The 27,923-nt window shown below is 42.8% G+C and overlaps 2 protein-coding genes across 2 annotated transcripts in view; both read left to right on the forward strand.

Annotated features, from left to right (window-relative positions):
• Positions 1 to 20,045, forward strand: part of LOC115103216 (protein phosphatase 1L-like) — a 63,367-nt gene extending 43,322 nt beyond the window's left edge. The window contains exons 2-4 of the mRNA XM_029624002.2: positions 14,198 to 14,372; positions 17,012 to 17,173; positions 17,850 to 20,045. Of these exons, the coding sequence (XP_029479862.1) occupies positions 14,198 to 14,372; positions 17,012 to 17,173; positions 17,850 to 18,202 (690 nt within the window). The 3' untranslated portion in view covers positions 18,203 to 20,045. The remainder of the gene's footprint in view (positions 1 to 14,197; positions 14,373 to 17,011; positions 17,174 to 17,849) is intronic.
• A 5,457-nt stretch (positions 20,046 to 25,502) lies between these two features.
• Positions 25,503 to 27,417, forward strand: arl14 (ADP-ribosylation factor-like 14). Its single transcript, XM_029624004.2, has one exon. The coding sequence runs from the start codon at positions 26,387 to 26,389 to the stop codon at positions 26,999 to 27,001; it is 615 nt and encodes a 204-aa protein (XP_029479864.1). The 5' UTR covers positions 25,503 to 26,386; the 3' UTR covers positions 27,002 to 27,417.
• Positions 27,418 to 27,923: the final 506 nt, after the last annotated feature.

Genomic DNA, 27,923 nt, shown 5'->3' on the forward strand with positions numbered 1-27,923 from the left:
TAGCCTATGGTAACGTCAGTACAGTAGCCTATGGTAACGTCAGTACAGTAGACTACGGTAACATCAGTACAGTAGCCATCAGTACAGTAGACTATGGTAACATCAGGACAGTAGACTATGGTAACATCAGTACAGTAGACTATGGTTACGCCAGGACAGTAGACTATGGTAACATCAGTACAGTAGACTATGGTAACATCAGTACAGTAGACTATGGTAACATCAGTACAGTAGCCTATGTTAACGTCAGTACAGTAGACTATGGTAACATCAGTACAGTAGCCTATGGTAACGTCAGTACAGTAGCCTATGGTAACGTCAGTACAGTAGCCATCAGTACAGTAGCCTATGGTAACGTCAGTACAGTAGCCTATGGTAACGTCAGTAAAGTAGCCATCAGTACAGTAGCCTATGGTAACGTCAGTACAGTAGACTATGGTAACGTCAGTACAGTAGCCTATGTTAACGTCAGTACAGTAGCCTATGGTAACATCAGTACAGTAGACTATGGTAACATCAGTACAGTAGTAATCAGTACAGTAGCCTATGGTAACATCAGTAAAGTAGCCATCAGTACAGTAGCCTATGGTAACGTCAGTACAGTAGCCTATGGTAACGTCAGTACAGTAGCCTATGGTAACATCAGTACAGTAGACTACGGTAACATCAGTACAGTAGCCATCAGTACAGTAGCCTATGATAACATCAGTACGGTAGACTATGGTAACGTCAGTACAGTAGCCTATGGTAACGTCAGTACAGTAGCCTATGGTAACGTCAGTACAGTAGACTATGGTAACGTCAGTACAGTAGCCTATGGTTACGTCAGTACAGTAGCCTATGGTAACGTCAGTACAGTAGACTATGGTAACATCAGTACAGTAGACTATGGTAACATCAGTACAGTAGCCATCAGTACAGTAGACTATGGTAACATCAGTACAGTAGACTATGGTAACGTCAGTACAGTAGCCTATGGTAACGTCAGTAGAGTAGCCTATGGTAACGTCAGTACAGTAGACATCAGTACAGTAGCCTATGGTAACGTCAGTACAGTAGACTACGGTAACATCAGTACAGTAGCCATCAGTACAGTAGACTATGGTAACATCAGGACAGTAGACTATGGTAACATCAGTACAGTAGACTATGGTTACGCCAGGACAGTAGACTATGGTAACATCAGTACAGTAGACTATGGTAACATCAGTACAGTAGACTATGGTAACATCAGTACAGTAGCCTATGTTAACGTCAGTACAGTAGACTATGGTAACATCAGTACAGTAGCCTATGGTAACGTCAGTACAGTAGCCTATGGTAACGTCAGTACAGTAGCCTATGGTAACGTCAGTAAAGTAGCCATCAGTACAGTAGCCTATGGTAACGTCAGTACAGTAGACTATGGTAACGTCAGTACAGTAGCCTATGTAACGCCAGTACAGTAGCCTATGGTAACATCAGTACAGTAGACTATGGTAACATCAGTACAGTAGTACTCAGTACAGTAGCCTATGGTAACATCAGTAAAGTAGCCATCAGTACAGTAGCCTATGGTAACGTCAGTACAGTAGCCTATGGTAACGTCAGTACAGTAGCCTATGGTAACATCAGTACAGTAGACTACGGTAACATCAGTACAGTAGCCATCAGTACAGTAGCCTATGATAACATCAGTACGGTAGACTATGGTAACGTCAGTACAGTAGCCTATGGTAACGTCAGTACAGTAGCCTATGGTAACGTCAGTACAGTAGACTATGGTAACGTCAGTACAGTAGCCTATGGTTACGTCAGTACAGTAGCCTATGGTAACGTCAGTACAGTAGACTATGGTAACATCAGTACAGTAGACTATGGTAACATCAGTACAGTAGCCATCAGTACAGTAGACTATGGTAACATCAGTACAGTAGACTATGGTAACGTCAGTACAGTAGCCTATGGTAACGTCAGTAGAGTAGCCTATGGTAACGTCAGTACAGTAGACATCAGTACAGTAGCCTATGGTAACGTCAGTACAGTAGCCTATGGTAACATCAGTAAAGTAGCCATCAGTACAGTAGCCTATGGTAACGTCAGTACAGTAGACTATGGTAACGTCAGTACAGTAGACTATGGTAACATCAGTACAGTAGACTATGGTAACATCAGTACAGTAGACTATGGTAACATCAGTACAGTAGCCTATGTTAACGTCAGTACAGTAGACTATGGTAACATCAGTACAGTAGCCTATGGTAACGTCAGTACAGTAGCCTATGGTAACGTCAGTACAGTAGCCTATGGTAACGTCAGTAAAGTAGCCATCAGTACAGTAGCCTATGGTAACGTCAGTACAGTAGACTATGGTAACGTCAGTACAGTAGCCTATGTTAACGTCAGTACAGTAGCCTATGGTAACATCAGTACAGTAGACTATGGTAACATCAGTACAGTAGTAATCAGTACAGTAGCCTATGGTAACATCAGTAAAGTAGCCATCAGTACAGTAGCCTATGGTAACGTCAGTACAGTAGCCTATGGTAACGTCAGTACAGTAGCCTATGGTAACATCAGTACAGTAGACTACGGTAACATCAGTACAGTAGCCATCAGTACAGTAGCCTATGATAACATCAGTACGGTAGACTATGGTAACGTCAGTACAGTAGCCTATGGTAACGTCAGTACAGTAGCCTATGGTAACGTCAGTACAGTAGACTATGGTAACGTCAGTACAGTAGCCTATGGTTACGTCAGTACAGTAGCCTATGGTAACGTCAGTACAGTAGACTATGGTAACATCAGTACAGTAGACTATGGTAACATCAGTACAGTAGCCATCAGTACAGTAGACTATGGTAACATCAGTACAGTAGACTATGGTAACGTCAGTACAGTAGCCTATGGTAACGTCAGTAGAGTAGCCTATGGTAACGTCAGTACAGTAGACATCAGTACAGTAGCCTATGGTAACGTCAGTACAGTAGCCTATGGTAACATCAGTAAAGTAGCCATCAGTACAGTAGCCTATGGTAACGTCAGTACAGTAGACTATGGTAACGTCAGTACAGTAGACTATGGTAACGTCAGTACAGTAGACTATGTTAACGTCAGTACAGTAGCCTATGGTAACGTCAGTACAGTAGCCTATGGTAACGTCAGTACAGTAGACTACGGTAACATCAGTACAGTAGCCATCAGTACAGTAGACTATGGTAACATCAGGACAGTAGACTATGGTAACATCAGTACAGTAGACTATGGTTACGCCAGGACAGTAGACTATGGTAACATCAGTACAGTAGACTATGGTAACATCAGTACAGTAGACTATGGTAACATCAGTACAGTAGCCTATGTTAACGTCAGTACATTAGACTATGGTAACATCAGTACAGTAGCCTATGGTAACGTCAGTACAGTAGCCTATGGTAACGTCAGTACAGTAGCCATCAGTACAGTAGCCTATGGTAACGTCAGTACAGTAGCCTATGGTAACGTCAGTAAAGTAGCCATCAGTACAGTAGCCTATGGTAACGTCAGTACAGTAGACTATGGTAACGTCAGTACAGTAGCCTATGGTAACATCAGTACAGTAGACTATGGTAACATCAGTACAGTAGTAATCAGTACAGTAGCCTATGGTAACATCAGTAAAGTAGCCATCAGTACAGTAGCCTATGGTAACGTCAGTACAGTAGCCTATGGTAACGTCAGTACAGTAGCCTATGGTAACATCAGTACAGTAGACTACGGTAACATCAGTACAGTAGCCATCAGTACAGTAGCCTATGGTAACATCAGTACAGTAGACTACGGTAACATCAGTACAGTAGCCATCAGTACAGTAGCCTATGATAACATCAGTACGGTAGACTACGGTAACATCAGTACAGTAGCCATCAGTACAGTAGCCTATGGTAACATCAGTACAGTAGCCTATGGTAACGTCAGTACAGTAGACTATGGTAACATCAGTACAGTAACCATCAGTACAGTAGCCTATGGTAACATCAGTAAAGTAGCCATCAGTACAGTAGACTATGGTAACATCAGGACAGTAGACTATGGTAACATCAGTACAGTAGACTATGGTTACGCCAGGACAGTAGACTATGGTAACATCAGTACAGTAGACTATGGTAACATCAGTACAGTAGACTATGGTAACGTCAGGACAGTAGACTATGGTAACGTCAGTACAGTAGACTATGGTAACGTCAGTACAGTAGACTATGGTAACATCAGTACAGTAGCCTATGTTAACGTCAGTACAGTAGACTATGGTAACATCAGTACAGTAGCCTATGGTAACGTCAGTACAGTAGCCTATGGTAACGTCAGTAGAGTAGCCTATGGTAACGTCAGTACAGTAGCCTATGGTAACGTCAGTAAAGTAGCCATCAGTACAGTAGACTATGGTAACGTCAGTACAGTAGACTATGGTAACGTCAGTACAGTAGCCTATGTTAACGTCAGTACAGTAGCCTATGGTAACGTCAGTACAGTAGCCTATGGTAACGTCAGTACAGTAGCCTATGGTAACATCAGTACAGTAGACTACGGTAACATCAGTACAGTAGCCATCAGTACAGTAGACTATGGTAACATCAGGACAGTAGACTATGGTAACGTCAGTACAGTAGCCTATGTTAACGTCAGTACAGTAGCCTATGGTAACATCAGTACAGTAGACTATGGTAACATCAGTACAGTAGTAATCAGTACAGTAGCCTATGGTAACATCAGTAAAGTAGCCATCAGTACAGTAGCCTATGGTAACGTCAGTACAGTAGCCTATGGTAACGTCAGTACAGTAGCCTATGGTAACATCAGTACAGTAGACTACGGTAACATCAGTACAGTAGCCATCAGTACAGTAGCCTATGGTAACATCAGTACAGTAGACTACGGTAACATCAGTACAGTAGCCATCAGTACAGTAGCCTATGATAACATCAGTACGGTAGACTACGGTAACATCAGTACAGTAGCCATCAGTACAGTAGCCTATGGTAACGTCAGTACAGTAGCCTATGGTAACGTCAGTACAGTAGACTATGGTAACATCAGTACAGTAACCATCAGTACAGTAGCCTATGGTAACATCAGTAAAGTAGCCATCAGTACAGTAGACTATGGTAACATCAGGACAGTAGACTATGGTAACATCAGTACAGTAGACTATGGTTACGCCAGGACAGTAGACTATGGTAACATCAGTACAGTAGACTATGGTAACATCAGTACAGTAGACTATGGTAACGTCAGGACAGTAGACTATGGTAACGTCAGTACAGTAGACTATGGTAACGTCAGTACAGTAGACTATGGTAACATCAGTACAGTAGCCTATGTTAACGTCAGTACAGTAGACTATGGTAACATCAGTACAGTAGCCTATGGTAACGTCAGTACAGTAGCCTATGGTAACGTCAGTAGAGTAGCCTATGGTAACGTCAGTACAGTAGCCTATGGTAACGTCAGTAAAGTAGCCATCAGTACAGTAGACTATGGTAACGTCAGTACAGTAGACTATGGTAACGTCAGTACAGTAGCCTATGTTAACGTCAGTACAGTAGCCTATGGTAACGTCAGTACAGTAGCCTATGGTAACGTCAGTACAGTAGCCTATGGTAACATCAGTACAGTAGACTACGGTAACATCAGTACAGTAGCCATCAGTACAGTAGACTATGGTAACATCAGGACAGTAGACTATGGTAACATCAGTACAGTAGACTATGGTAACGTCAGTACAGTAGACTATGGTAACGTCAGTACAGTAGACTATGGTAACATCAGTACAGTAGACTATGGTAACGTCAGTACAGTAGCCATCAGTACAGTAGACTATGGTAACATCAGGACAGTAGACTATGGTAACATCAGTACAGTAGACTATGGTTACGCCAGGACAGTAGACTATGGTAACATCAGTACAGTAGACTATGGTAACATCAGTACAGTAGACTATGGTAACGTCAGGACAGTAGACTATGGTAACGTCAGTACAGTAGACTATGGTAACATCAGTACAGTAGCCTATGGTAACGTCAGTACAGTAGCCTATGGTAACGTCAGTACAGTAGCCTATGGTAACGTCAGGACAGTAGCCATCAGTACAGTAGCCTATGGTAACGTCAGTACAGTAGACTATGGTAACGTCAGTACAGTAGACTATGGTAACGTCAGTACAGTAGCCTATGGTAACGTCAGTACAGTAGCCTATGGTAACATCAGTACAGTAGACTATGGTAACATCAGTACAGTAGCCATCAGTACAGTAGCCTATGATAACATCAGTAAAGTAGCCATCAGTACAGTAGCCTATGGTAACGTCAGTACAGTAGCCTATGGTAACGTCAGTACAGTAGCCTATGGTAACGTCAGTAAAGTAGCCATCAGTACAGTAGCCTATGGTAACGTCAGTACAGTAGCCTGTGGTAACGTCAGTACAGTAGCCTATGGTAACGTCAGTACAGTAGCCTATGGTAACGTCAGTACAGTAGACTATGCTAACATCAGTACAGTAACCATCAGTACAGTAGCCTATGGTAACATCAGTAAAGTAGCCATCAGTACAGTAGCCTATGGTAACGTCAGTACAGTAGACTATGGTAACGTCAGTACAGTAGCCATCAGTACAGTAGCCTATGGTATCATCAGTAAAGTAGCCATCAGTACAGTAGCCTATGGTAACGTCAGTACAGTAGCCTGTGGTAACGTCAGTACAGTAGCCTATGGTAACGTCAGTACAGTAGCCTATGGTAACTTCAGTACAGTAGCCTATGGTAACATCAGTACAGTAGACTATGGTAACGTCAGTACAGTAGCCTATGGTAACGTCAGTACAGTAGCCTATGGTAACATCAGTACAGTAGCCTATGGTAACATCAGTACAGTAGACTATGGTAACATCAGTACAGTAGCCTATGGTAACGTCAGTACAGTAGCCTATGGTAACGTCAGTACAGTAGCCTATGGTAACATCAGTACAGTAGACTATGGTAACATCAGTACAGTAGACTATGGTAACGTCAGTACAGTAGACTATGGTAACGTCAGTACAGTAGCCTATGGTAACGTCAGTACAGTAGCCATCAGTACAGTAGACTATGGTAACATCAGGACAGTAGACTATGGTAACATCAGTACAGTAGACTATGGTTACGCCAGGACAGTAGACTATGGTAACATCAGTACAGTAGACTATGGTAACGTCAGTACAGTAGACTATGGTAACGTCAGTACAGTAGACTATGGTAACGTCAGTACAGTAGCCTATGGTAACGTCAGTACAGTAGACTATGGTAACATCAGTACAGTAGACTATGGTAACATCAGTACAGTATCCTATGGTAACATCAGTACAGTAGCCTATGATAACGTCAGTACAGTAGCCTATGGTAACGTCAGTACAGTAGCCTATGGTAACGTCAGTACAGTAGACTATGGTAACGTCAGTACAGTAGCCTATGGTAACGTCAGTACAGTAGACTATGGTAACGTCAGTACAGTAGCCTATGGTTACGTCAGTACAGTAGCCTATGGTAACGTCAGTACAGTAGACTATGGTAACATCAGTACAGTAGACTATGGTAACATCAGTACAGTAGCCATCAGTACAGTAGACTATGGTAACATCAGTACAGTAGACTATGGTAACGTCAGTACAGTAGACTATGGTAACATCAGTACAGTAGACTATACTTCTTTGGGGGGGCAGGTAGCCCAAACACGCGCACACACACAGGCAAAGATTTTCAGCTGGCAGGCAGACACTGGAATAACATTCTGAGTGACAGATTGAGGGCTTTGGATAGGCGTTTTTTGTGGGAATAGAAGAAAATGCCTTGACGGAATGTTATTAACCATTTCTGTTCCTTGAAAAATTGTATTTTTCGGTTTTCGGTTGTGTACCCTGAACCGGTTCCAGGCCCTGCTTTCAACCATTGAAAGTTCCACTCTATGACATTCTAATACGGGGTGGCGGGTAGCCTAGTGGTTGGAGGCGGGTAGCCTAGTGGTTAGAGGCGGGTAGCCTAGTGGTTGGAGGCGGGTAGCCTAGTGGTTAGAGGCGGGTAGCCTAGTGGTTAGAGGCGGGTAGCCTAGTGGTTGGAGGCGGGTAGCCTAGTGGTTAGAGGCGGGTAGCCTAGTGGTTGGAGACGGGTAGCCTAGTGGTTAGAGGCGGGTAGCCTAGTGGTTGGAGGCGGGTAGCCTAGTGGTTAGAGGCGGGTAGCCTAGTGGTTGGAGGCGGGTAGCCTAGTGGTTGGAGGCGGGTAGCCTAGTGGTTGGAGGCGGGTAGCCTAGTGGTTAGAGGCGGGTAGCCTAGTGGTTGGAGGCGGGTAGCCTAGTGGTTGGAGGCAGGTAGCCTAGTGGTTGGAGGCGGGTAGCCTAGTGGTTAGAGGCGGGTAGCCTAGTGGTTGGAGGCGGGTAGCCTAGTGGTTGGAGGCAGGTAGCCTAGTGGTTGGAGGCGGGTAGCCTAGTGGTTAGAGGCGGGTAGCCTAGTGGTTAGAGGCGGGTAGCCTAGTGGTTAGAGGCGGGTAGCCTAGTGGTTAGAGGCGGGTAGCCTAGTGGTTGGAGGCGGGTAGCCTAGTGGTTAGAGGCGGGTAGCCTAGTGGTTAGAGGCGGGTAGCCTAGTGGTTAGAGGCGGGTAGCCTAGTGGTTAGAGGCGGGTAGCCTAGTGGTTGGAGGCGGGTAGCCTAGTGGTTGGAGGCGGGTAGCCTAGTGGTTAGAGGCGGGTAGCCTAGTGGTTAGAGGCGGGTAGCCTAGTGGTTGGGAGGCGGGTAGCCTAGTGGTTAGAGTGCTGGGTCAGTAACCCAATCGAATCCCCAAGCTGACAAGGTAAAAATCTGCCCTTCTGCCCCTGAACAAGGCAGTTAACCCACTGTTCCTAGGCTGTCATTGTAAATAAGAATTTGATCCTAACTGACTTGCCTCGTTAAATAAAGGTTAAAAAAAAACATTTACAAATAGATCCTGTTAAAGGGAAGGAAGCATGAATTTCTAGCAACAACACAGTGTGGTCAAAGACTCAGTAACTGAGTTGTAGTCACAATCTGGTTACCTATAACTGTTGATGATGGGATATGTAGATAGGGCGAGTCGGTCAAGGATCGATTCGGACAAGGTGGTCAATTGTATGACAAGCGACAGTTTATTCAGAGTAAAGATATCTGGTACAACGTATACGGGCTCATTCATTTGGCTACCAAAGAACCAGCAGAAAGAAGCCCCGATAACAGATTGTAAGCATGTTATGTACAGTACAAAAAAGTGGGTTGAGTCTGAAAGTCCCTGGCTTTTGATTGGCCACAGTTGAGGTGTTGTCTTCTTGGATTGGTCCTGTTGAGCCGTCCGTCGTTCCTCCGGGTCTCGTCGTGTCGTTCTCAGTCACACAATGTTCGGCTAGGAAGGAGATTGTGTGTGTGTGCTTGTGTCTGCAAGTCAAGGCTGTCTCTTCCTCCCAATGTGTGGGTGTATGTCTTATCTGTGTGTCCTCGGCAGTTAGTGTGTGTAATGTGTGTGTGCTGTGTGTGTGGGAGCTATCCTGTATGGGACCTAACATGTTTTACTGTGAAAATACGTTGTCTCAGTTATAGCAATGTAATAGCAGTAGGCTGGTCACCTGCATAAGAAATAGCACTTCCTTACATAACTACAAACAGTTATGTTTTAGTGTTTTTACATATTTCTGCCCAAGTGTTAGCGCTGGTGAGCTACTATGTACATCTACAAAGAAAAAAAAACATGCAATAATGTGGAAAAACTGCAACTCTTTTTCTCCTGTGCGTTTGGTATCGGTAGTCGAGTGAGTATTGTAGTCGTTTTCCGTTGTTTGTAGCTAATGCAGTAATAACCACATAGTGCAGTAATACCTACAATGACGGGGTTATGACTCATTTGTGGCTCAAAACTGAGAAGCAAGCTTTGAAGTCGGAACGATTTGTCAGGTTGAAGCGAGTAGTTTCGAGCATGGGAACCCTGCGCACGTCTACTGTATGCAGTAATCATTTCACCCAGGAGGACTTTGATGGTTTAGTTTAACCAGTTGAGGGCAGGATTTGGAATGGGAGTTCCTGTCTGTGCTAGACTAGTTGTTCTCTGGTTTACTACTTACATAGACCGTGGTGGTTGGCTAGTTAGCTGGTTAGTTAGCAGGCTAAAATGACTAACTTTAGCTGGATGGCTTGCTGGCTAAGATAACTGCATATACCAGTAACATTATTTGATAACTGGTTAGATGCCGTTATATATTTAGAAAACTTTGGTTTACTTTAATGTCGCTGTACGCTAGGTGTTGATAGCAATGTAACGTTAGCAGGCTAGTTGGCTAGCAACCTTGCAAGAAACAATACACACAAAGTATTTGCTTGTAAGTTTGCTGAGTGTAATCGATTTGGTTTAATTTGAAGTTATTTCTGTTACAGTTTACTTTATAGGGAGTAAGCAGCATTCAGAATTCTGATTTTTTTATATAACTAAAACAAATAGAAAAGTGAGGTGTAACTTTGCATTGGGACTTTTAATGCATATTCTAATGCAAACCCATATGTTACATGTGGTTACGTTTATGCTACCTACCCTTTAAGATAAGGGAAGTGCATGGCCTTGTGTAGTGGAGTCTGAAAGGGCAGGCTGTTTACATATCTATCTGGAACTTTCAGACTATTCCTATCCTTAAATATTTAACCTTCCTGTCGGGTCCCCTTACCACCCCTGCTGGGTGTGTGTGTGTGTGCACGCGTGCATGATCCTGTTACCCTTCCTGTGGTCATGGTGACTGAGTGACATGCATGAGCTATGACTATGAAGGTGGACCTTGTTCTCAGTGGGAGTTTTGCCAGGAACACACAAATCAGAGCCCCCCCCCAAACACACACACGTTCAAGTCAGAACTTCTTATCTGAAATCCAGGGGTTTCTGGGTAACTTGATCATCTTTATTAATACTTTTCCTTCTGTACACCAGTGAATCGACTCCAACCCTGTTGCCTGGGTTGGGTTTGGTTTGCTAGAGACAGTTGTGTGGGAACATGGAAGATGCCACGCTGAGCTCTAAGGTTGGTCAGGTTCACCTGGATGGCTGTGAAATAACCCTTCATACCTGTGATCTGGTCATAGTTTGAGAATGTGAGATTGATGTAGGCCTCTTTGATCTGTTTGTAATAGCTTCTTGGTAGATACCATGAATCTTTGTTTAGGAGTGGAACGCTTCGTGTCTCGCCAGTCTCTTTGTCACAAACTGAACATGATGGCCAACAATCCCCGGAACACATCTGCCTCCTCCTTCGCTCCCGCTTGTGACAAGAACCATACCAATCTTTCACCATTTCCAGGCTGGAGCTTCTGTACCTCCTGTACTCGGCCAGCAGGGGGTGTAGTTCCTGCAGGTAGGAGCCCAGAGCTGCATGGGCAGCTGTCCCATTGTCCTGCTCCAGACGGGCTTGGTGCACCAGCATCTGGGAGTGGAAGGCGGCTCCGTTGACCCAGTGCTTGAGTGCCCGCGTGCTAATGTGGCCGTCGTGCAGCATGGAGTTCTTCAGACGAGTCAGCTGCACGCTGAGCTCAGCCTCCAGACGGCGCGTGTCCTTCAGCAGGTGCTCACTAGCCCCCACATGCATCCGGTAGCGCTTCAGGTACTCCTCCATCAGGTCACGCACTTCTGAAGCTTTCTCTTCAGCAAAGACACGGCGGAGCAGGTGGGACACGTCTCGCTGGGGCTCTCCGTGACCTGCTGTGCTGATCTCTAAGATCATGGAGACCACCAGAGCACCAATGCCCACTGCGTTGGGCACACTGCTCAGGCCGGCAAGAACCGCACCCAGGCTGGCCACGTAGGATGGGGCCTGGCTGCCCACAAAGGCCAGCAGCTGGGCAGAGTGGTCCTGCAGCACGACCGACGAGTTGAGCCCAGAATACCGCAGGAGGGAGTCGTCGATGCCTACATCGGGCAGGCCCCCTTGATTGTAGAGTTGGTTCACAAGGAAGGCCTGGTCCTCCTGAGAAATCACGAGGGGAAGGTTCCACAACATTGTCAGTACTGCCAGAGGCACGTCAAGAGAAACATGCACAGTAGACTAGGTTGCTGAGTGAATGAGTTATAAGCTCATGCATATGGGTTTGTGTTGTGGAACTTTTTATCAGAAGGGGCTGGGGGGAGTGTTGAATTAACCTATCCTGAGCTGAGCTCTTTTGGCAAACATGTGGTGGGAGTAACAGAGATGTGTTAGTTGGAGAGAGCACCAAACCCAACACACTCAGAGGACTAAATGTTCACCTTTTCAGTATGAACCTTTCAGTTACCCAAGTCTGTAGCAGTCCGCCTTCAAGTCGCAGGAGGGGTTTGTGGTCAATGTGAGGACACATGCTCAATTGCTTTTTTACAAATTCTTTTCTGCGAGTTCAAATAAATGTTTGCTTTCCCCTGGTATCAAAAGGAGCCAAATGTCTCCTTAACAAATATTGTGTACAGAACAGCTTGTCTCTGTCTGAGCAGTGTGTCCTTAAACTACAAATATGTTGCAAATTCTCAACTCTATCCTTTTTCAATCTTTTCGCAGTTTAATGGTCTTCATCACCAAAGTCAGATAATTTCAAGATGCAAAATATACATTGAATTGAATGAAAAAAGGTTGAATGGTAAATTTACTTTTACATGGCTTAGTCATTTGGGCTCTTGGATGGGTAACTTTACATTCACTATTCAAGGCTCCCTGTGTTCCTCCCAAACAAATTGAACTAATTAATGATTACACTCAGAGAGAGTGAGAGATTACTTACACTGGTGACTAATGAAGACTGTTTTAATCATTTATTTTATTCAATTTCACTTCCTAATTACATGCTCCTCTCCTCTCTCTCAAATCAATCTGCTCCTACAATTATCACCATGAGTGAAATGAGTTTGTTCGTTAATATCTCATCTGCCTTGGTTAATTGGATGGCTTGATTACAGGACTGATTAAAACACAAGAACTATTGATTGCAAAGTGTAAGAATATGCAAACGATGACATGAGTGTGTCGAGTCTCAAGTCTTAAGAGTTTTGAACGCTTCTATAATGAAATATATAAACTTCCAGCAGCTGAATTAATATTCAATATGATGAACATGATCTGAGGAGAAAGGAGGCAGTGAACATAAAGAAAAGGGCTAAAAAAGAGAGCAGGAAGGAGGGAGGAATGGAGAGGAAGAGAGGATGTTGAATAATTCAGCACAGAACACCTGGCGAACCTTCCTTCTCCGTTTTCTTTTCCACGTATCAGAATAGAAATAATCAGTCAAATACTGAAAATACACCTCTTTAAATCCAACTGAAATCACATTTCTACGTGTAGTAAAACCAAGGATATTTACTGTTCTAATTTGAATATATAAAGAGAAACAGACCGTCTCTTTAACAGCACTGGAAACCAGTGTTAACCTTCATGCCCCCCGGGTTTGGCCCATGGTAATTGATTAGTCATTATTCATCAATTAATTCATATTGGAAATGAGCAAAGCCACCAAGTGTGCATTTGAGCATGCATTTTAAAATCTCTTACATATTGCCTCCATTCACCCAGTGCTGTATGTAGACACATGATTTATCTGTAGACAGCCTGCCACATTGAAACCCTTTCTACATATGGTATAAAATGTGCTCGTCAAATATAATTTCTCTGGTCTTGCACTATGTATAGCTTTTGTTTGGATATCTCTGGTAGGTCCTAGAAAACATTGGTGTCATGCCTTTTGGTGTGTATTTCAATAATACTTTTTTGTGTTTTAAACTTGTAGTTTGGGCTCAATGTATTATAAGATGAGGAACTTGTTTGGACTTTGAATTCAGATTGAACAATTTCCATTATATAAACAGACGGCTATCTCCTGGCTGTATTCTTGCAAAATATGGGCACTAAGACAACCTGTGTCCTTGAGAAATAGGCTATCAGTCATTTACAGCATCGGAGGCTCACCACACTGCTGAACACAGAAAAAATAAATGTGCCTCGTTCAAACATTTAATCTGGATTCATTTACAGGCCAAAAAACAAGCATTCTGTACCGCTGTACAAGTAAAAGCACAGAATTGTATCAACCAATCATCAGAAAGTTGACCGGTCAAATAACTGAAATTCAACCACAACCGCGATGAAAAACTTTCTAAATACTTATGTTGCTCTCTCTCTCCACCCTTTTCCCCTCTCTCTCTCCATCTCTCACAGGCTGCAGCGGACTATGTAAAGGCCCACCTTCCGGAGGCTCTGAGGCAGCAGTTGCTGTCCTATAAGAGGGAGAAGAGGGAGAGCGTTCCCTCCTACCCCAGCATCCTGGAGCAGCGTATCCTGGCTGTAGACCGAGACATGGTGGACAAGCTCTCCGCCAATCACGACGAAGCAGGTGAGGGACTGTAGGAGTGCTGATCTAAGATCAGTTTAGCCTTTTAGGACCTGGATCAGCACTCCTTCTCTGAGATGTTTATGAGTACGAGGTCGGACGGGTTAAAAATGTGGCAATACTGCAGATTGGTTAAGACATTAAGTCCGATACACTCGGACAGAGATGGGTCAGAGGGGGAGAAGCGAATTTTAAACCCCAAATCTATTTTGCATGAAGAAACAACCTGTCATTCATCACAAACTTTGAATATCTGGGTTTTGCCTCTTTACAATGCAGAAAGACTGCATTTAATCAGTGGACACCACACCTGTCATTTTTTTCTGGCATCATTTTTTTCTTTACTAAAGTAGAGGTTTATTATTGCTAAGGGTACTACATAGGTGTAAACGTACATTTCTTAGCAAGAGATAGCACTTGTATAGCCTAAGAAAGTAGCAGAAATATGCAGAAAGTAGTTTTGAATGCATTTTATTGAAGGGAAACAAGTCTTGAAAGTCTTGAACTTTTTTGGCAACATAGTGATATATTCTTATATACTGTACAATGAGGAATTCAACTACAAGATACTAGTCTTCTCCCATTTGTTTAAATATTGCCCCCACCCACAAGGTGTATAAACAACAACAATAAATACAAATAAAATAGGATAATAGATACAAAAATATGAAGAACATAAATCAATCAACTCTAATTAGCACATATAGGACAGTATGCAAGTGTGTGTGCATGGACTTTGCAGATGTATTTCTCACATGTTCAGCACATAGTATTTGTTTTACAGTCCTTCTTTGGGGGGTAGAATTGGCATCTCCTCCTCTTGCCTGCCCCAGCTGCAGCCTCAGGTGGATCAGGACTAGATTCAGCCCACTGAACAGCTTTCACAAGTGCTGCAGAGGCTGCTGTGAGGGGGAGGCGCTCCCTTCTTTGAATGTGTGGGGTTATAAGTGCCTTTCCCAGCTGCTCCAGGAACAACACCCTCTTGTTCCGCTTATCAGGCCTCCAGGTAGGGTTGATCTGGTCCCATAACACAAAGGCATTGTATGAGGACACATCAATGATGTTATGGAAGACGACCAGGGGCCAGCAGGCAGTCATCCTCCTGCAGCTGTAAATTCCAATCAACTTGTTCAGATTGTCCTTTGTTGTGGTTGTAGTCCAGGATGATGGCTGGCTTCCTGTCCTCACGATCACTGATCTCAGCCGTTTTGTGCAGTATGCTCAGGAGGACCACACTCTTGTTCCTCTTTGGGAGGTAAGAAACTAGAGTGGTGGTGGGGGTGAAGGCAAACTTTGATGAGAAGGCCTGTCTTCCCCTTGTTGCGAGGAGTGCAGGGGGAGTTCAGGCTTGTTCTTTCTAACTGTGCCAACCATGGTGATCTTCCTCTTTATGAGCTGCTGGCTGAGTTCATAAGAGGTGAAGAAATTGTCACACGTGACATTGTGCCCCCTCAGTCCTTCTGTCACATCAAACACAACCCGCATCCCCTGGTTCTTCTCCGGGCCTCCACTGGTCGGCTTCCCTGTGTAGACTTGCATCTTCCAAGCGTATCTGGATTGTGCGTCATCTCCAGGAGGATTTTTTTTTATGGCTGGTGTGATGTAGATGTCCTGGGCATGGGCAACTGCATGTCTTGTGGGCCCTGGGGTCATCCTTATGACATTTTGTGCTTCCATCCTGCCCTGGCTGTCATATTGTGACAAGGACCATGTTATTTTGCTGTTCTTTGACAAAACTGTCTCTCTTTCAGCTTGGGGGATTTCTTCTTCATCTGAAGATTATGCATCGTGCTCTGGGTTGTATTCTTCCCCATCTTCTTCTTCAGATACCTCCTCCTCTTCTAAATCATTGTTATCTTGTTCCTCCTGGACATCTGAAAAAATCTGATATACGACCTGTTGGGCACTCTAGGAGAAGTCATCAAATTCAAGTTTTCTCTGCTGTTAAACATAGTGGCGGGTCATTTTTTACCCTTAAGACAACACAAGGGTTAAAACAGGTCAGAGTTGACCCTCTTTAAAATATCCCAATCACTTTATGCCTAAAGGGAGAAAAAAATTAAAATGGAAATGTAAAGTACTTTTTTTTTTTTTTTTTACAGATTTGGTCTGTAAAAGTAAAGCTGTATACATCAAATGTAGTATTATTTATTATGGCGGGGGTGAAATGTCTCCATGGAGACAACCTTTGGAAGGTCAAGACACAAAGTCAGTGTCACGGAGTACACAAAGCTGCTTTGTTGCCCTGAGAGATTGATTAGATGAATGTACTGGAAACAGTACCTTATAAATCACTGGATTTTTCAATGGAGGAGGAGGACATGAAAAGGTAGACCTTTGTCAGATACGTTATTTGGGCCTTCTCCTGTTACCTGGACTTTCATAGCTGTGATGGAAATACAGTATGGCTCTCGGTATTGTGGTTGGTTAGCGGACTTTGATACACTTGTGGTATTCTGAGAATGAGAATCACAGGTGAAAAACATGTAAAGGTTAATTACACTCAGATGTTTTCAGATAATAACAGTAGTCTAATGTCAAGATGAGCCCCCGTCCCAGGCCATCCCTTGTTTAGATCATCTATGGTTTTGGAATGTAATGTCCCTTTAAATTGAAATATCACCTCTGTCTCCCTCTCTCAGGTACTACATGTCTGGTGGCCCTGCTATCGGACAGGGAGCTGACGGTGGCCAACGTTGGGGACTCACGAGGCGTGTTGTGTGACAAGGACGGAAACGCTGTGGCATTGTCACATGACCACAAGCCATACCAGCTGAAGGAGCGCAAGAGGATCAAGAGGGCAGGTGAGCGGACCACCAGCATGGATGAACAGCACCACAACGCTATGGGGGTGTTAAAAAGATGTGTTTGTGTCAAACCTAGCTAAACTCAACACAGTGAACTCACATATTGGGGTGAGTTTCCTGAATCAGATTAGCCCTACTCATAAACTAAAGACCACTTTAATTGGAGAACTGTTTCTTAGTCCAGAACCAGGTTTAATCTGTGTCCAGCAAACCGGCCCTTAGTGTTCAGCACAGAAACAAAACACACATACCATTTTCTTGGCTGTGGAAGGTAGTGCAAAACGTCATGACGACATAAAATGTTTCCCATACTTGAGCAGATGACAATGGCACGCTAGGAGGACTCACTAGAACGAATTAGTGTCAAAAGGAGAGACTGCAGAATTGTAGCCTTGACTCACCACCTATTGGCCCTCTTTTGAAGTGCAAGAGAAGTTGAATACATTACTTGGTCTGACAAATGATAGGAAGCACTGATATGCTGAGGTGGATTTGGTAAATAGAATATCTATAAAAATATAGATATGTCATTTGACTGTGATACAGAAATTCCCTTGCTCCATCTGCACTTTTTTCCCGTGTACAAAATCAATGACCAATGTCCCAGTGTGAGATAATAAAGTTACTGAGAGTATAATCATAGGGCATTGCACTTCCATTCCTTCACCACCAGGGGGCTTCATCAGCTTCAACGGCTCATGGCGCGTCCAGGGCATCCTGGCCATGTCTCGCTCGCTGGGCGACTACCCCCTAAAGAACCTCAACGTGGTCATCCCCGACCCCGACGTGTTGACCTTTGACCTGGACAAGCTGCAGCCCGAGTTCATGATCCTGGCGTCGGACGGGCTGTGGGACGCCTTCAGCAACGAGGAGGCAGTGCGTTTTGTGCGCGAGCGCCTGGACGAGCCGCACTACGGTGCCAAGAGCATCGTGCTGCAGTCTTTCTACCGCGGCTGCCCCGACAACATCACCGTCATGGTGGTCAAGTTCAAGAGCGGCCCCGTGGGGAGCAAGGCTGAGGAGTAGAGGCGGTGATGTCACAAGTTTGTGATGGGGTTATTATGTTATAGATAGACTCTCCTCCCGTATGGATAGTGCAGCAAGCAATCAATGGGGAGGATTGGGAACTGTTGCAACATGCATACCTGGCATTCTCTTTGAAACGCATGTATAACCACACCAACACCAACATCCTAAACTATGTAGTTTGTTTGACATTTCTGACTGGATAGAGAAGTATTTTTGCTTGAATTATGGCCTTAACTCGGAAGCTGGAGTGCTTGATCATCTTGACACACTCACACATACACACGTCCATCTGCCGTCTCACACATTGGCATTCAGCACGAACACACAACTGGAGATCACCTCTTCTTCATCACTGAGATGACTCTCTGACTCAAACAGTAAAGCAAACTGATCTAGTGTTCTCTGCACGCTGTCACAGGACTGATACTGTCCTAAAGAAAATTGTAAAAGAATAAGCACCTGTTGAGACTTTTCATTTTGGTGGAATGATAAGCCCTTACGTATCGGCCCATAAAAATGTTCTTGGTCATATACAGGATCAGTTATACCCTGATCTAGTTCCAGCCATTGCCTTTTTCGTCAACATAGTCTTAACAGGGCTGATGTTAAGTTACTGTATTATGGTACTGGACCTGTATAGGACATTTGTTTAGCCTATCCGTGTTTAGGAAAGATCTGTGGATTTTAGCACTCAGGTGTTGATGCCTTCGATCATGGGAATCGTACAGACTGGGAGGTGCATCTCAGATTGCTTATTAAAGCACCGTTACCCATGGCGACTGAGTTAAAGGCTACACAGCTGAAACAGGAAGGCTAATTGACAGTAATATGGCCACCCGTGTGTTAGTTTTACAAGTGTGCTACTGTATTGAATACTACTATTATGACTGTATTTCCAACAATTTCTCACAGGCTCACCTCAGAATTTGACGTTCATTCATGTTTCTCAAACGTCAAATTTCGAAGTTGTTCCAAACATCAAATTTCAAAGTGTTTAAGGTTTTTTTAACTCCACATTTTTTAGGTTAGGGTAATGTTTAGGCATTAACTCAGAATTATTACGGTTATACATGAACCTTTCAGAATGAAGGTTTGGGATAGGCTTAAAACCAAAATATAAAAACAGCTTTCTATCGCTGGATTCGAATATGCAACTTTTGGAACTAAATGCAGATGTTTACACCCAACGCCATCCCCATTCACAACGTCCTAGCAAAACCCAAACCTACTGGAAGGGAACAGGGGACTGTTGTCCTTAGTGGCTGGTTTCCTCTTTTATCTCCCGGAGTCCTCAGACGTGGATGGACATTGAATACTGACTTGTATAAGGGGTGACCTGCTTGGAATTTATTTCATAGGTACATCATTTGAATTAAAAAATATATATATGTTATATTATCATATACACCGAATAGGTGTTGTTTATAGGGTTAACCATAGTACGGTGCCCTTGTAGCAAATTAAGGTTAAGTGCCTTGCGCAAGGGTATATCGACAGATGTTTTATTTTGTCTGGTCGGGTATTCAAACCAGCAACCTTTCAGTTACTAGCACAACGCTCTAACGGGTAGGTTACCTGCTGCCCTATGATGTGGCAAACCGTTTATCATTCACAATGTACCTTAATTGCCTTATTTTTTCAGTTTTAATCTTGTCAAAACAAAACATACACAGATGTTTATTGTTCACCTGTGCATACAGTATGCATATGTTGATAAGGAAACAAGCATCAGTTGTAGACAGTTCACCAACAAGTCACTCATATAATCTGCCAAACACAAAATGTATGAATTTGCTGAATGCAGTCTGTCAGTATTAAAATCCAATGCTACCATGTCAAATGTTGCTGTTTTTGTTTGTTATTCCTGCCAATTTGACAGACTATGCAGACAGTCTATTTAGCCATGTCAAATGTTGCTGTTTTTGTTTGTTATTCCTGCCAATTTGACAGACTGTGCAGACAGTCTATTTAGCTGCCACTGCACTCTGTGATTTAACACAGTAAATTACTTTTTAACATTATAGGTCCAATAATTTATTGAAAATATAATACAGCAAAGGGATTAATAAACGGGTTTGTCTGACCTCTGTTGCTTATTCATGTATGGCAATGTGTATGTGACCTTTCTGTAGCCTACAAACCAAGTATGGCCGCCAAGAAACAGTATTGTGCACTATTCTCTGGGGCCCGTGAGAAACCACAATGACGCACGAACAATCATATCTCTGTATTCATGTTTCTTGCTTCACCAGTGTGCTGGATTGTCACACATTGAATACGTTTCCCATCAGTCACGTCATGACACTAAACAATTGATTGGGTTTTATTTGAAAATCCTCAATGATGACAACAAGCATAAGAATGTTCGGGCTGGTGAGATCACAGCCAGAAAGAAAACATATGACGTTGTTGATACACTTCTGGGACTGCTAGACACAGGCACACATAGTTCTATCTGCGCTATAACTCTAGTAACCAAACACCCTACCACTAGCTACAGAGGCTTGGCAGTTGCTGGCGTGCCTCGCCTAGACAGCGCGCAAGCTAGGGGCCAAGTCAAAACTGACGGCCGGTGCCAGGTGGATCCGGCCTTAGAATAGCATGTAGGTCTACATTGGTAAAATAGTCTTATCGAATGTGCAAAATGCCAGAGACGTGTGGTAACATTCAACAGGTTTTCCGTAAACCAAAGTCACTGTACTTAACGCCGCCTTACAGGAAAGCTAAGCTCATTATTTGGGATACTGAGCCTCTATAAGAAGTATTCGGTCATTGGGCCAAGCGAGACAAGTGTGTAGCAAACAACAGCACAAGTGAGGAAAGACAGGACCTTTGAGGGTGTTTGCAATTAGGGTCTCTATCTGAGCTGACTCATATCTGCTTTTGAGGTGAATTTGGTCTTAGTTTTGAAGAATGGGTCAGCGCGGTTCCAAGCCCACTGTAGTAGAGGTGTGGGAGCTGTTCCAGTGCTTTGGTGCTCAGGTGCCCGTGAAACGCAATTCAGTGTATCAAAAAATGAACGAAAGCTCCACGCGTGCCCTTACTATCCGGTTCCAAGAGACGGTGAAGAGGCCGGACCTCTCGTATGACGCCGGGATTCATGAGAGGAGTACGCGACCCCACTCATGGCACTACAGCCGCCGGGACACGGGACTCATATATGTAATGGATGACCCGACGGGTGGAGTTTGGATGAAGCCGAGAGAGAAATGGACAAGATCCTGAAACATAGTGACATCTATGGTTTTAAATTGGTCTCTATTCATGAGAAAGTTTAGCATTCTCTAGTAGGGTGCTTCTCGGCTTCTGTGCAATCGTGGGTAATCGCCGCCACGTACTTGTGCGGTGTTTCTCTCAAGTGGACAGAAGATCAGTGTTGAGAGAAATTTCAGGGGGATGTGCTTGACCGCACCACATTGCACTGACCAGTGAGAAAAATGATTACATTGGATTGATTACTCTCTGGGTGCATGTTATCCAGCAGATTGTTATCATCCACTGTCCTAAGGTTAATACACCAAACGTTGTATTATCATTAATTAATCTAACATTTGTGGATGAAAATGCATGCTTGGAAGCACAGCCTAAACAGGTGCCTCCACTCTGGAGTCGCCTTAGTCCATTCATTGTGCCATTGTTCTTTGCGCACTTTTATCCTACATTTTCTTTGACGTGTTATCCAGCATGAGCAAGTTTCATTTTAACCAGTATGTTCATAGGCTTCATAGGTTTTCAGTGAAAACATATTTAAGCACAATTCAGGTGTCAACTATTTAAAACCCTGTGGAACGGACTTCATAATAGGCTCGATAAAGTGGATTATCTTGGCACATAAATGCAGTCCTATGCCACCTGCTGGCAGAAAAAGGAACAATGCCGCCGTCATGTGGATGAGAACATTTATGTCCACAATGACTACAGCAAAGATACTTATTATTTATTTATTTATTTATTTATGTTACTAGTCTTCTCATCGCAATCCTTACACAAAAAGATTGCAGTTTTGAAACTGTAAAAGTGCAGTAACTGCGGTCGACTGTGGTATTATTTGGATGCAGTATTTTCAGCATACTGCAGTTAAACTGCACTCTGACTGCAATCTTTTTTTGTAAGGGAAACAATGGTATCAGTAAAACTGAAGAGATATGCCAAGGGCAGGAGCCACACCCATGAACTTCGACTTTACCTTTTTAGGCTACCAGCCTACTACTGCATCGAAATCAATCAACACGACCAGGGTTTGATTGTGATATGTATTTTTTCTCTTTCCAGCCTGAGTTTGGAAATACACTCATCTATTTCTGTTTTGTGGTGGGCTGTATTTGTAGTCAGCAACTTGATGGGACCGTTTGGCATTTACAGTAATATGAAGATAGAAATTCCACCGTGCAAAAACTGGTTGAATCAACGTTGTTTCCATGACATTTCAACCAAATAATGAAATGTGATGACATTGAATCAGCGTGGGAAACGGATTGGATTTAAGGGAATTTCGTATTTTTTCACACAGCTTTTAACCTAAATCCAATGACATGGGAACATTTTTTGTTGATTTCACATTGACATTTCACATTAGTTGACAACTGCGCCCAGTGAGTATGGAAAGATCACGTGTATATTTAAACCAAGCATAAGTAATCTGGCAACACAATCTCACACTCAATTCTTGCAAATATGTACAAAAACTATTTCAGCAGATTCTGTGGGTTTTTGTGTGTCTTAATTCGTGTGAAAATACACTTTTTGGTGCAAATTAATTATTAGGAAAATACACATTTTTGTGCGACTTCATTCATTAGGAAAATATATTTTTGGAGGGCAAACTTCGGAAATATCTTTTGAAAGTTGTTAGAGAGATGATGGTCAATGGTGTTCTACACTGCCTTTTTTGTGTCCCACGTTTATTTATATATTTAAAGTAACGCGTTAACAACACAATAAAACGCAATAGTAACGCGTTAACAACACAATCAACCAGGTTGTCACCAAAATAATTGTAATATAACAGTAGCCTTATGTTCTTATTTTTTCTTTTATATACCAATACTGTTTTCTATGTTACAAGGCTCCACTTTTTAATTGTTTTTTGTGTGTATCGATGAAGATACTTGATTGGGGAATGGGGATACATTTTTATGATGGGAAATGATAAAACACACACACGAACATTTACACACATACACACACTCACATTGTTTGTACTCATGTTATAGCCAACTCCTAGAATGTTGCATGAATAATTTATCAAATATCTGTATCTAGTTGTCATGTATTCATGTCTTCATTATCTATAACTGGTTACATGTTTGTAGTTTGCATTTTTCAGTAATGATTAACATGGTTAAATAGTCGTAAATCTCTGCTTGATTTAGCTTTTGGTATATTTGGCATTTTTATACACATTCTGTATTTCCACTGAAGAAAGCAATAATTAACCAACACACTACTGTAAATAAATGGACACCGCCCGTTATAAAACGGAAATTGCTCTCCATAAAAAAAGCTCAGTCTGAAGCCATTCAGCTATGGGGTTCACAGCCCTACAGTATAATAATGATACAAGTTATATGACTTTAAAAAGGGGTTTATTTACAACCTATGGGGTATAACATGTAACAATGAATTAAATACCCTAACCTTAGGCTATGTTCAATGTCAGCAGCAATTTCCAGTGAGAAATTCTCAGTCTGAAAGCCGTTATTGGGATATGGGTTTCACAGGCCTATAATAATGATACAAGTTATATCACCTTAAAAAAATGTTTATTTATAACCTCAGGGGTATAAGATGTTGGGCAAAGTGGTATAGGGGAATTTGACATATAACCCCTAACTTGAGTTCAGTCTTCACCAATGAGAAACCAAGAGGGACCTAGCTTCGTCCATCCTGACTCCATTCTAGGCCGTAGAAATTCCTACATCCATCTCATTAGAACAGAACAGGATGGATCAACAGTGATTCATATTACTGGTTTGCATCCAATTAAAAGGATAGTTGTGTTTTGCTGCATAACAAACACTTCCATTATTGTCTATCCATATGGTGTGGATCATTGTCAGGTTATTAGCTCTATAAGCTTCAATAACAGAACACCATGGTTTGTAATAGCACTTTAAACAGGTAGTTTGTAAATGTGTAAAATATGTTTGTTTTGGGTCCACACTAGTGAGTTAACTTATTTAAATGACAGTCACAGAGGATTTTCTTCTGAATAACTGTTCAGGGCAAAGCACTTTCCATTCAGCTTCGGGCAACTTAGATGTAAGGCTTGATCACACCTGTAATTACTACTTTTATCCGTCACACCCATTGTTTCTTAACCATTGTTCACTAAGTGTATCAATGTAATTACACCCAACACAATGTTGAAAAACAGAATGCTTCCCAACACTAGATCACATAAATAGGCATGAGCTGGACGTGATCCCACCGCTGCCACCAACGTAGCAGAAAAAGTGAAAGCTTCAACAGGGACTCTAGACAGGGCTCATACGTGGCAAAGTGAACTCTAACGGCCATTACCATGAAAGCCTAGTATTCCTCTGGGCAGAGGCAGTAGGCCTATAATGCCTTGTTACAATAGCCTAAGTACATAACATGATTGACACGGTGGTAATAATCATCATGAAACGGCCTTGGAAGTGCCATAAGTGTAAACCAACATAATTCATTATTTTACATGAACCTGTTCAACTGCAATGATATGGCTTAATTGATCATAGTCCAGACTTGTTATAGTTGCAAATACTATGCAGCTGCACCAGGGGAATATAAACTAAACATGTTTTTCTTTGCAGGTATTCTGTTTCCCCACATTTATTGATTAATTAATTTCCCATCATGAAAATGTATCCCCATCTTCAATCAAATAACTGTATCGATACCACAAAAAAACTGGCAAATACAGCTTTTCTCCAATCTGGCAACCCTCATAAAATCTGACATAGCACCAGTATCCCAAAGCATAGAAAACATCATAGGCATAAATAAAAAACAAAAAAAACATAATGCTACTATTTTATTATAAGTATTTCAGTGATAACCTGGTCGATTAACAATATTGGGTTGTTAACGTTTTTTATATATATAAATAAATGTGGGACAAAAATAAGCACTGCCCCAAATGTACTGCTCCAATAACTTTCAAAAGATTTTTCCTAAGTTTGCCCCTAAAAAAATGAATTTTCCTATGAATGAAGTCGAAAAATGTGTCTTTTGCAACGAATTAAGTCACACAATTTTTTTTGTATTTTCACACTAATTATTAAGCCACACAAAAACGCACAAAATCTGCTGAAATACTTTTTGTACATATTTGCACTAATTGAGTGTAAAATTGTGTTGCAACTGAATATGACCAGTTAGTTTAAATGTAATACTAGGCCTGAAGGCTACAGGCAGCAACTGAGAACCAAGCAAAAATGTGTTATTTCTTTATTTCTCTCTCTTTCATCTAAACACCTTTGGAATTGTTCTCCATTGTTTGATATGTAACTATAATGTAAGTTATATTGCCTGCCTGATGGTTTTAATGTGAGTTAAGGTGTCTGTATCTGTCAGATTGAAGTGGAAAATGCAATATATTCTATATGGTGTCCTAATGGCCCATATATTATTTTAGCTATAGGCTAGGCTACACATGACATAACCAATGGTTGCCTTGGCCTTAAGTACATCTGAATGACATAATGATATACTGTTATCTGATGATATAGAGGGTGTGTGCGTTCGTCTCCATGCGTACACTTTGTTCAACTTTACGTAAAGGTCAGACCATTCGAGGTGACACTTCAATGTGTCTTTAGAGCAGGTTAAATACCATGCACATGGGGGATTTTACCATGTGAAGTGTGATAAAAACATTAGGCTATCAAACCTGCGCATGTGTCACATTGTTGTATTGTTTGTGTCAACAGCGCACTGATTTGAGTCACGCTAGACTGGCTCATTTGGTGGATAAGTTCCTAACCAAACAACAGTCATATCTTGCTTCATATAGGACCTACTTTGACCCTTGCTTATCGGTGAACGAAAGGTTTATAGGTAGCATGTAATCGCTTACCTGGTAACAGAAAGGCAACGCACTGGGTAAACACCGCAGCTCGAGGCAGAGAACAGTGATATCACTGCCTCTCCCTGACTTGCGTCTTTGCCAAGTAGTCGGGTTACGCTTTACCACACATGGGACAGCGGGGATCGAGACCCCAACCCGAGGCCCGAGTTCTCCTATTGGGTCTCGACTCAGCGGGGAAATCAACCCTTCTTTACAAACTGAAATATAACGAATCGGTCAATACCGTTCCCACCATCGGTTTCAATGTGGAGATGATAGAAGCCAAGAAGAAGAGGGAGACAGTTGCTCTGACCGTGTGGGACGTGGGCGGCCAGAATACAATGAGGCACTACTGGAAGAGCTTCTATCAGGACACTGCTGGACTGGTGTTCGTGGTGGACAGCTCAGACAGGCGCCGGTTGGACGAGGCCCGGCGGGAACTAGATCACGCCCTGAGGAGTGAATTCTTACGGGGTCTGCCTGTGGTCATCCTCGCCAACAAGCAGGACCTTCCCGAGGCCGTATCCGTTACGGAGATAACAGAGCGCTTTCACCTGAGGACGATGAGCGTTGAGCGGGACTGGTTCGTTCAGCCCTGCTCTGCCGTGACCGGTGCTGGGCTTATAGAGGGCTTCCAAAAGGTGGCACACCTGCTCAAACTACCATCAGAGGACGTTCAAGACAATATTAAAGAGACAGTGCAGTATCTACGATCAAAATCAGTCACGTCAAGGGGTTTGTAATGTTTGCAATGATAGGATATGTCAAAAGTTATTGACAAATGATGATAATTTGTTTTTATTGTTTACGGATGAAGATCACATTTCACTATGATCAATGTGTTTCTTGAAAAGGTTGTCACAGTGCAATAGACTACATGGAAACGAAATCAATCCACGAAGCTATTCAATTGACTTTAAATCAGCCTATGACATTTTTTCCAACTAAATTTAATACGTTTGTATCAGATTATTTCCTCTGAGAAATATGGTCATAAATAATGTTAAGTCGCCTATAGACCTAATAATTAACATGTCATTATGGACTTTGGGGAGCAATGCGTAAAAACGCACCCCAAATGGTCAAATTTACTTTTCATCTTTTATGTAGACCTATAACCTAATATATATGTCTTGTATCTAATAAAATGTCTTCCCTACATGCTATATCTTTTTCCCACCTAAACATTTAAGGCCTCTTTCACACGTATTACATTTTTGCGTAAGGCTATATGGCACTTCTTGCGTACTAACACTCATGAGTGACCGATTTGATTAATCTGTGTTAGTTTAACATAATAGGCTCTAAACAACACGTGTGAGAGTTATCAAACGTCATTATGCTGACAGTGAAGTCAGTCAGTTAGCCTGGTTCTCTCAGCGATGACATACTGTTGGAGAGGCGCAGGTGGACGTGTCCGGTTCCTGTTCTTGTCCTGCTTGCTCCGTGGTCTCCAACCGACCTCTGTCCCCCTCCCGCACGGTCTCCTCATATGTTGGCAAGTACTTCACCTCATCGTAGGCGGGTAGAGAGACAGGGGGAGCTAGGTCAGTAGCAAGGCTATGCGATGTGTAGCTCTCCAGGAGCGGGTCCTGAGATACGGTTATCCGTCCGTTCAGGAGCGGGTGCGGATCATGGCTGTCAAGCTGTCGCCTGGGTCTCGAG

Source organism: Oncorhynchus nerka, linkage group LG20 (assembly GCF_034236695.1).
Source record: "Oncorhynchus nerka isolate Pitt River linkage group LG20, Oner_Uvic_2.0, whole genome shotgun sequence".
Taxonomy (NCBI): Eukaryota; Metazoa; Chordata; class Actinopteri; order Salmoniformes; family Salmonidae; genus Oncorhynchus; species Oncorhynchus nerka.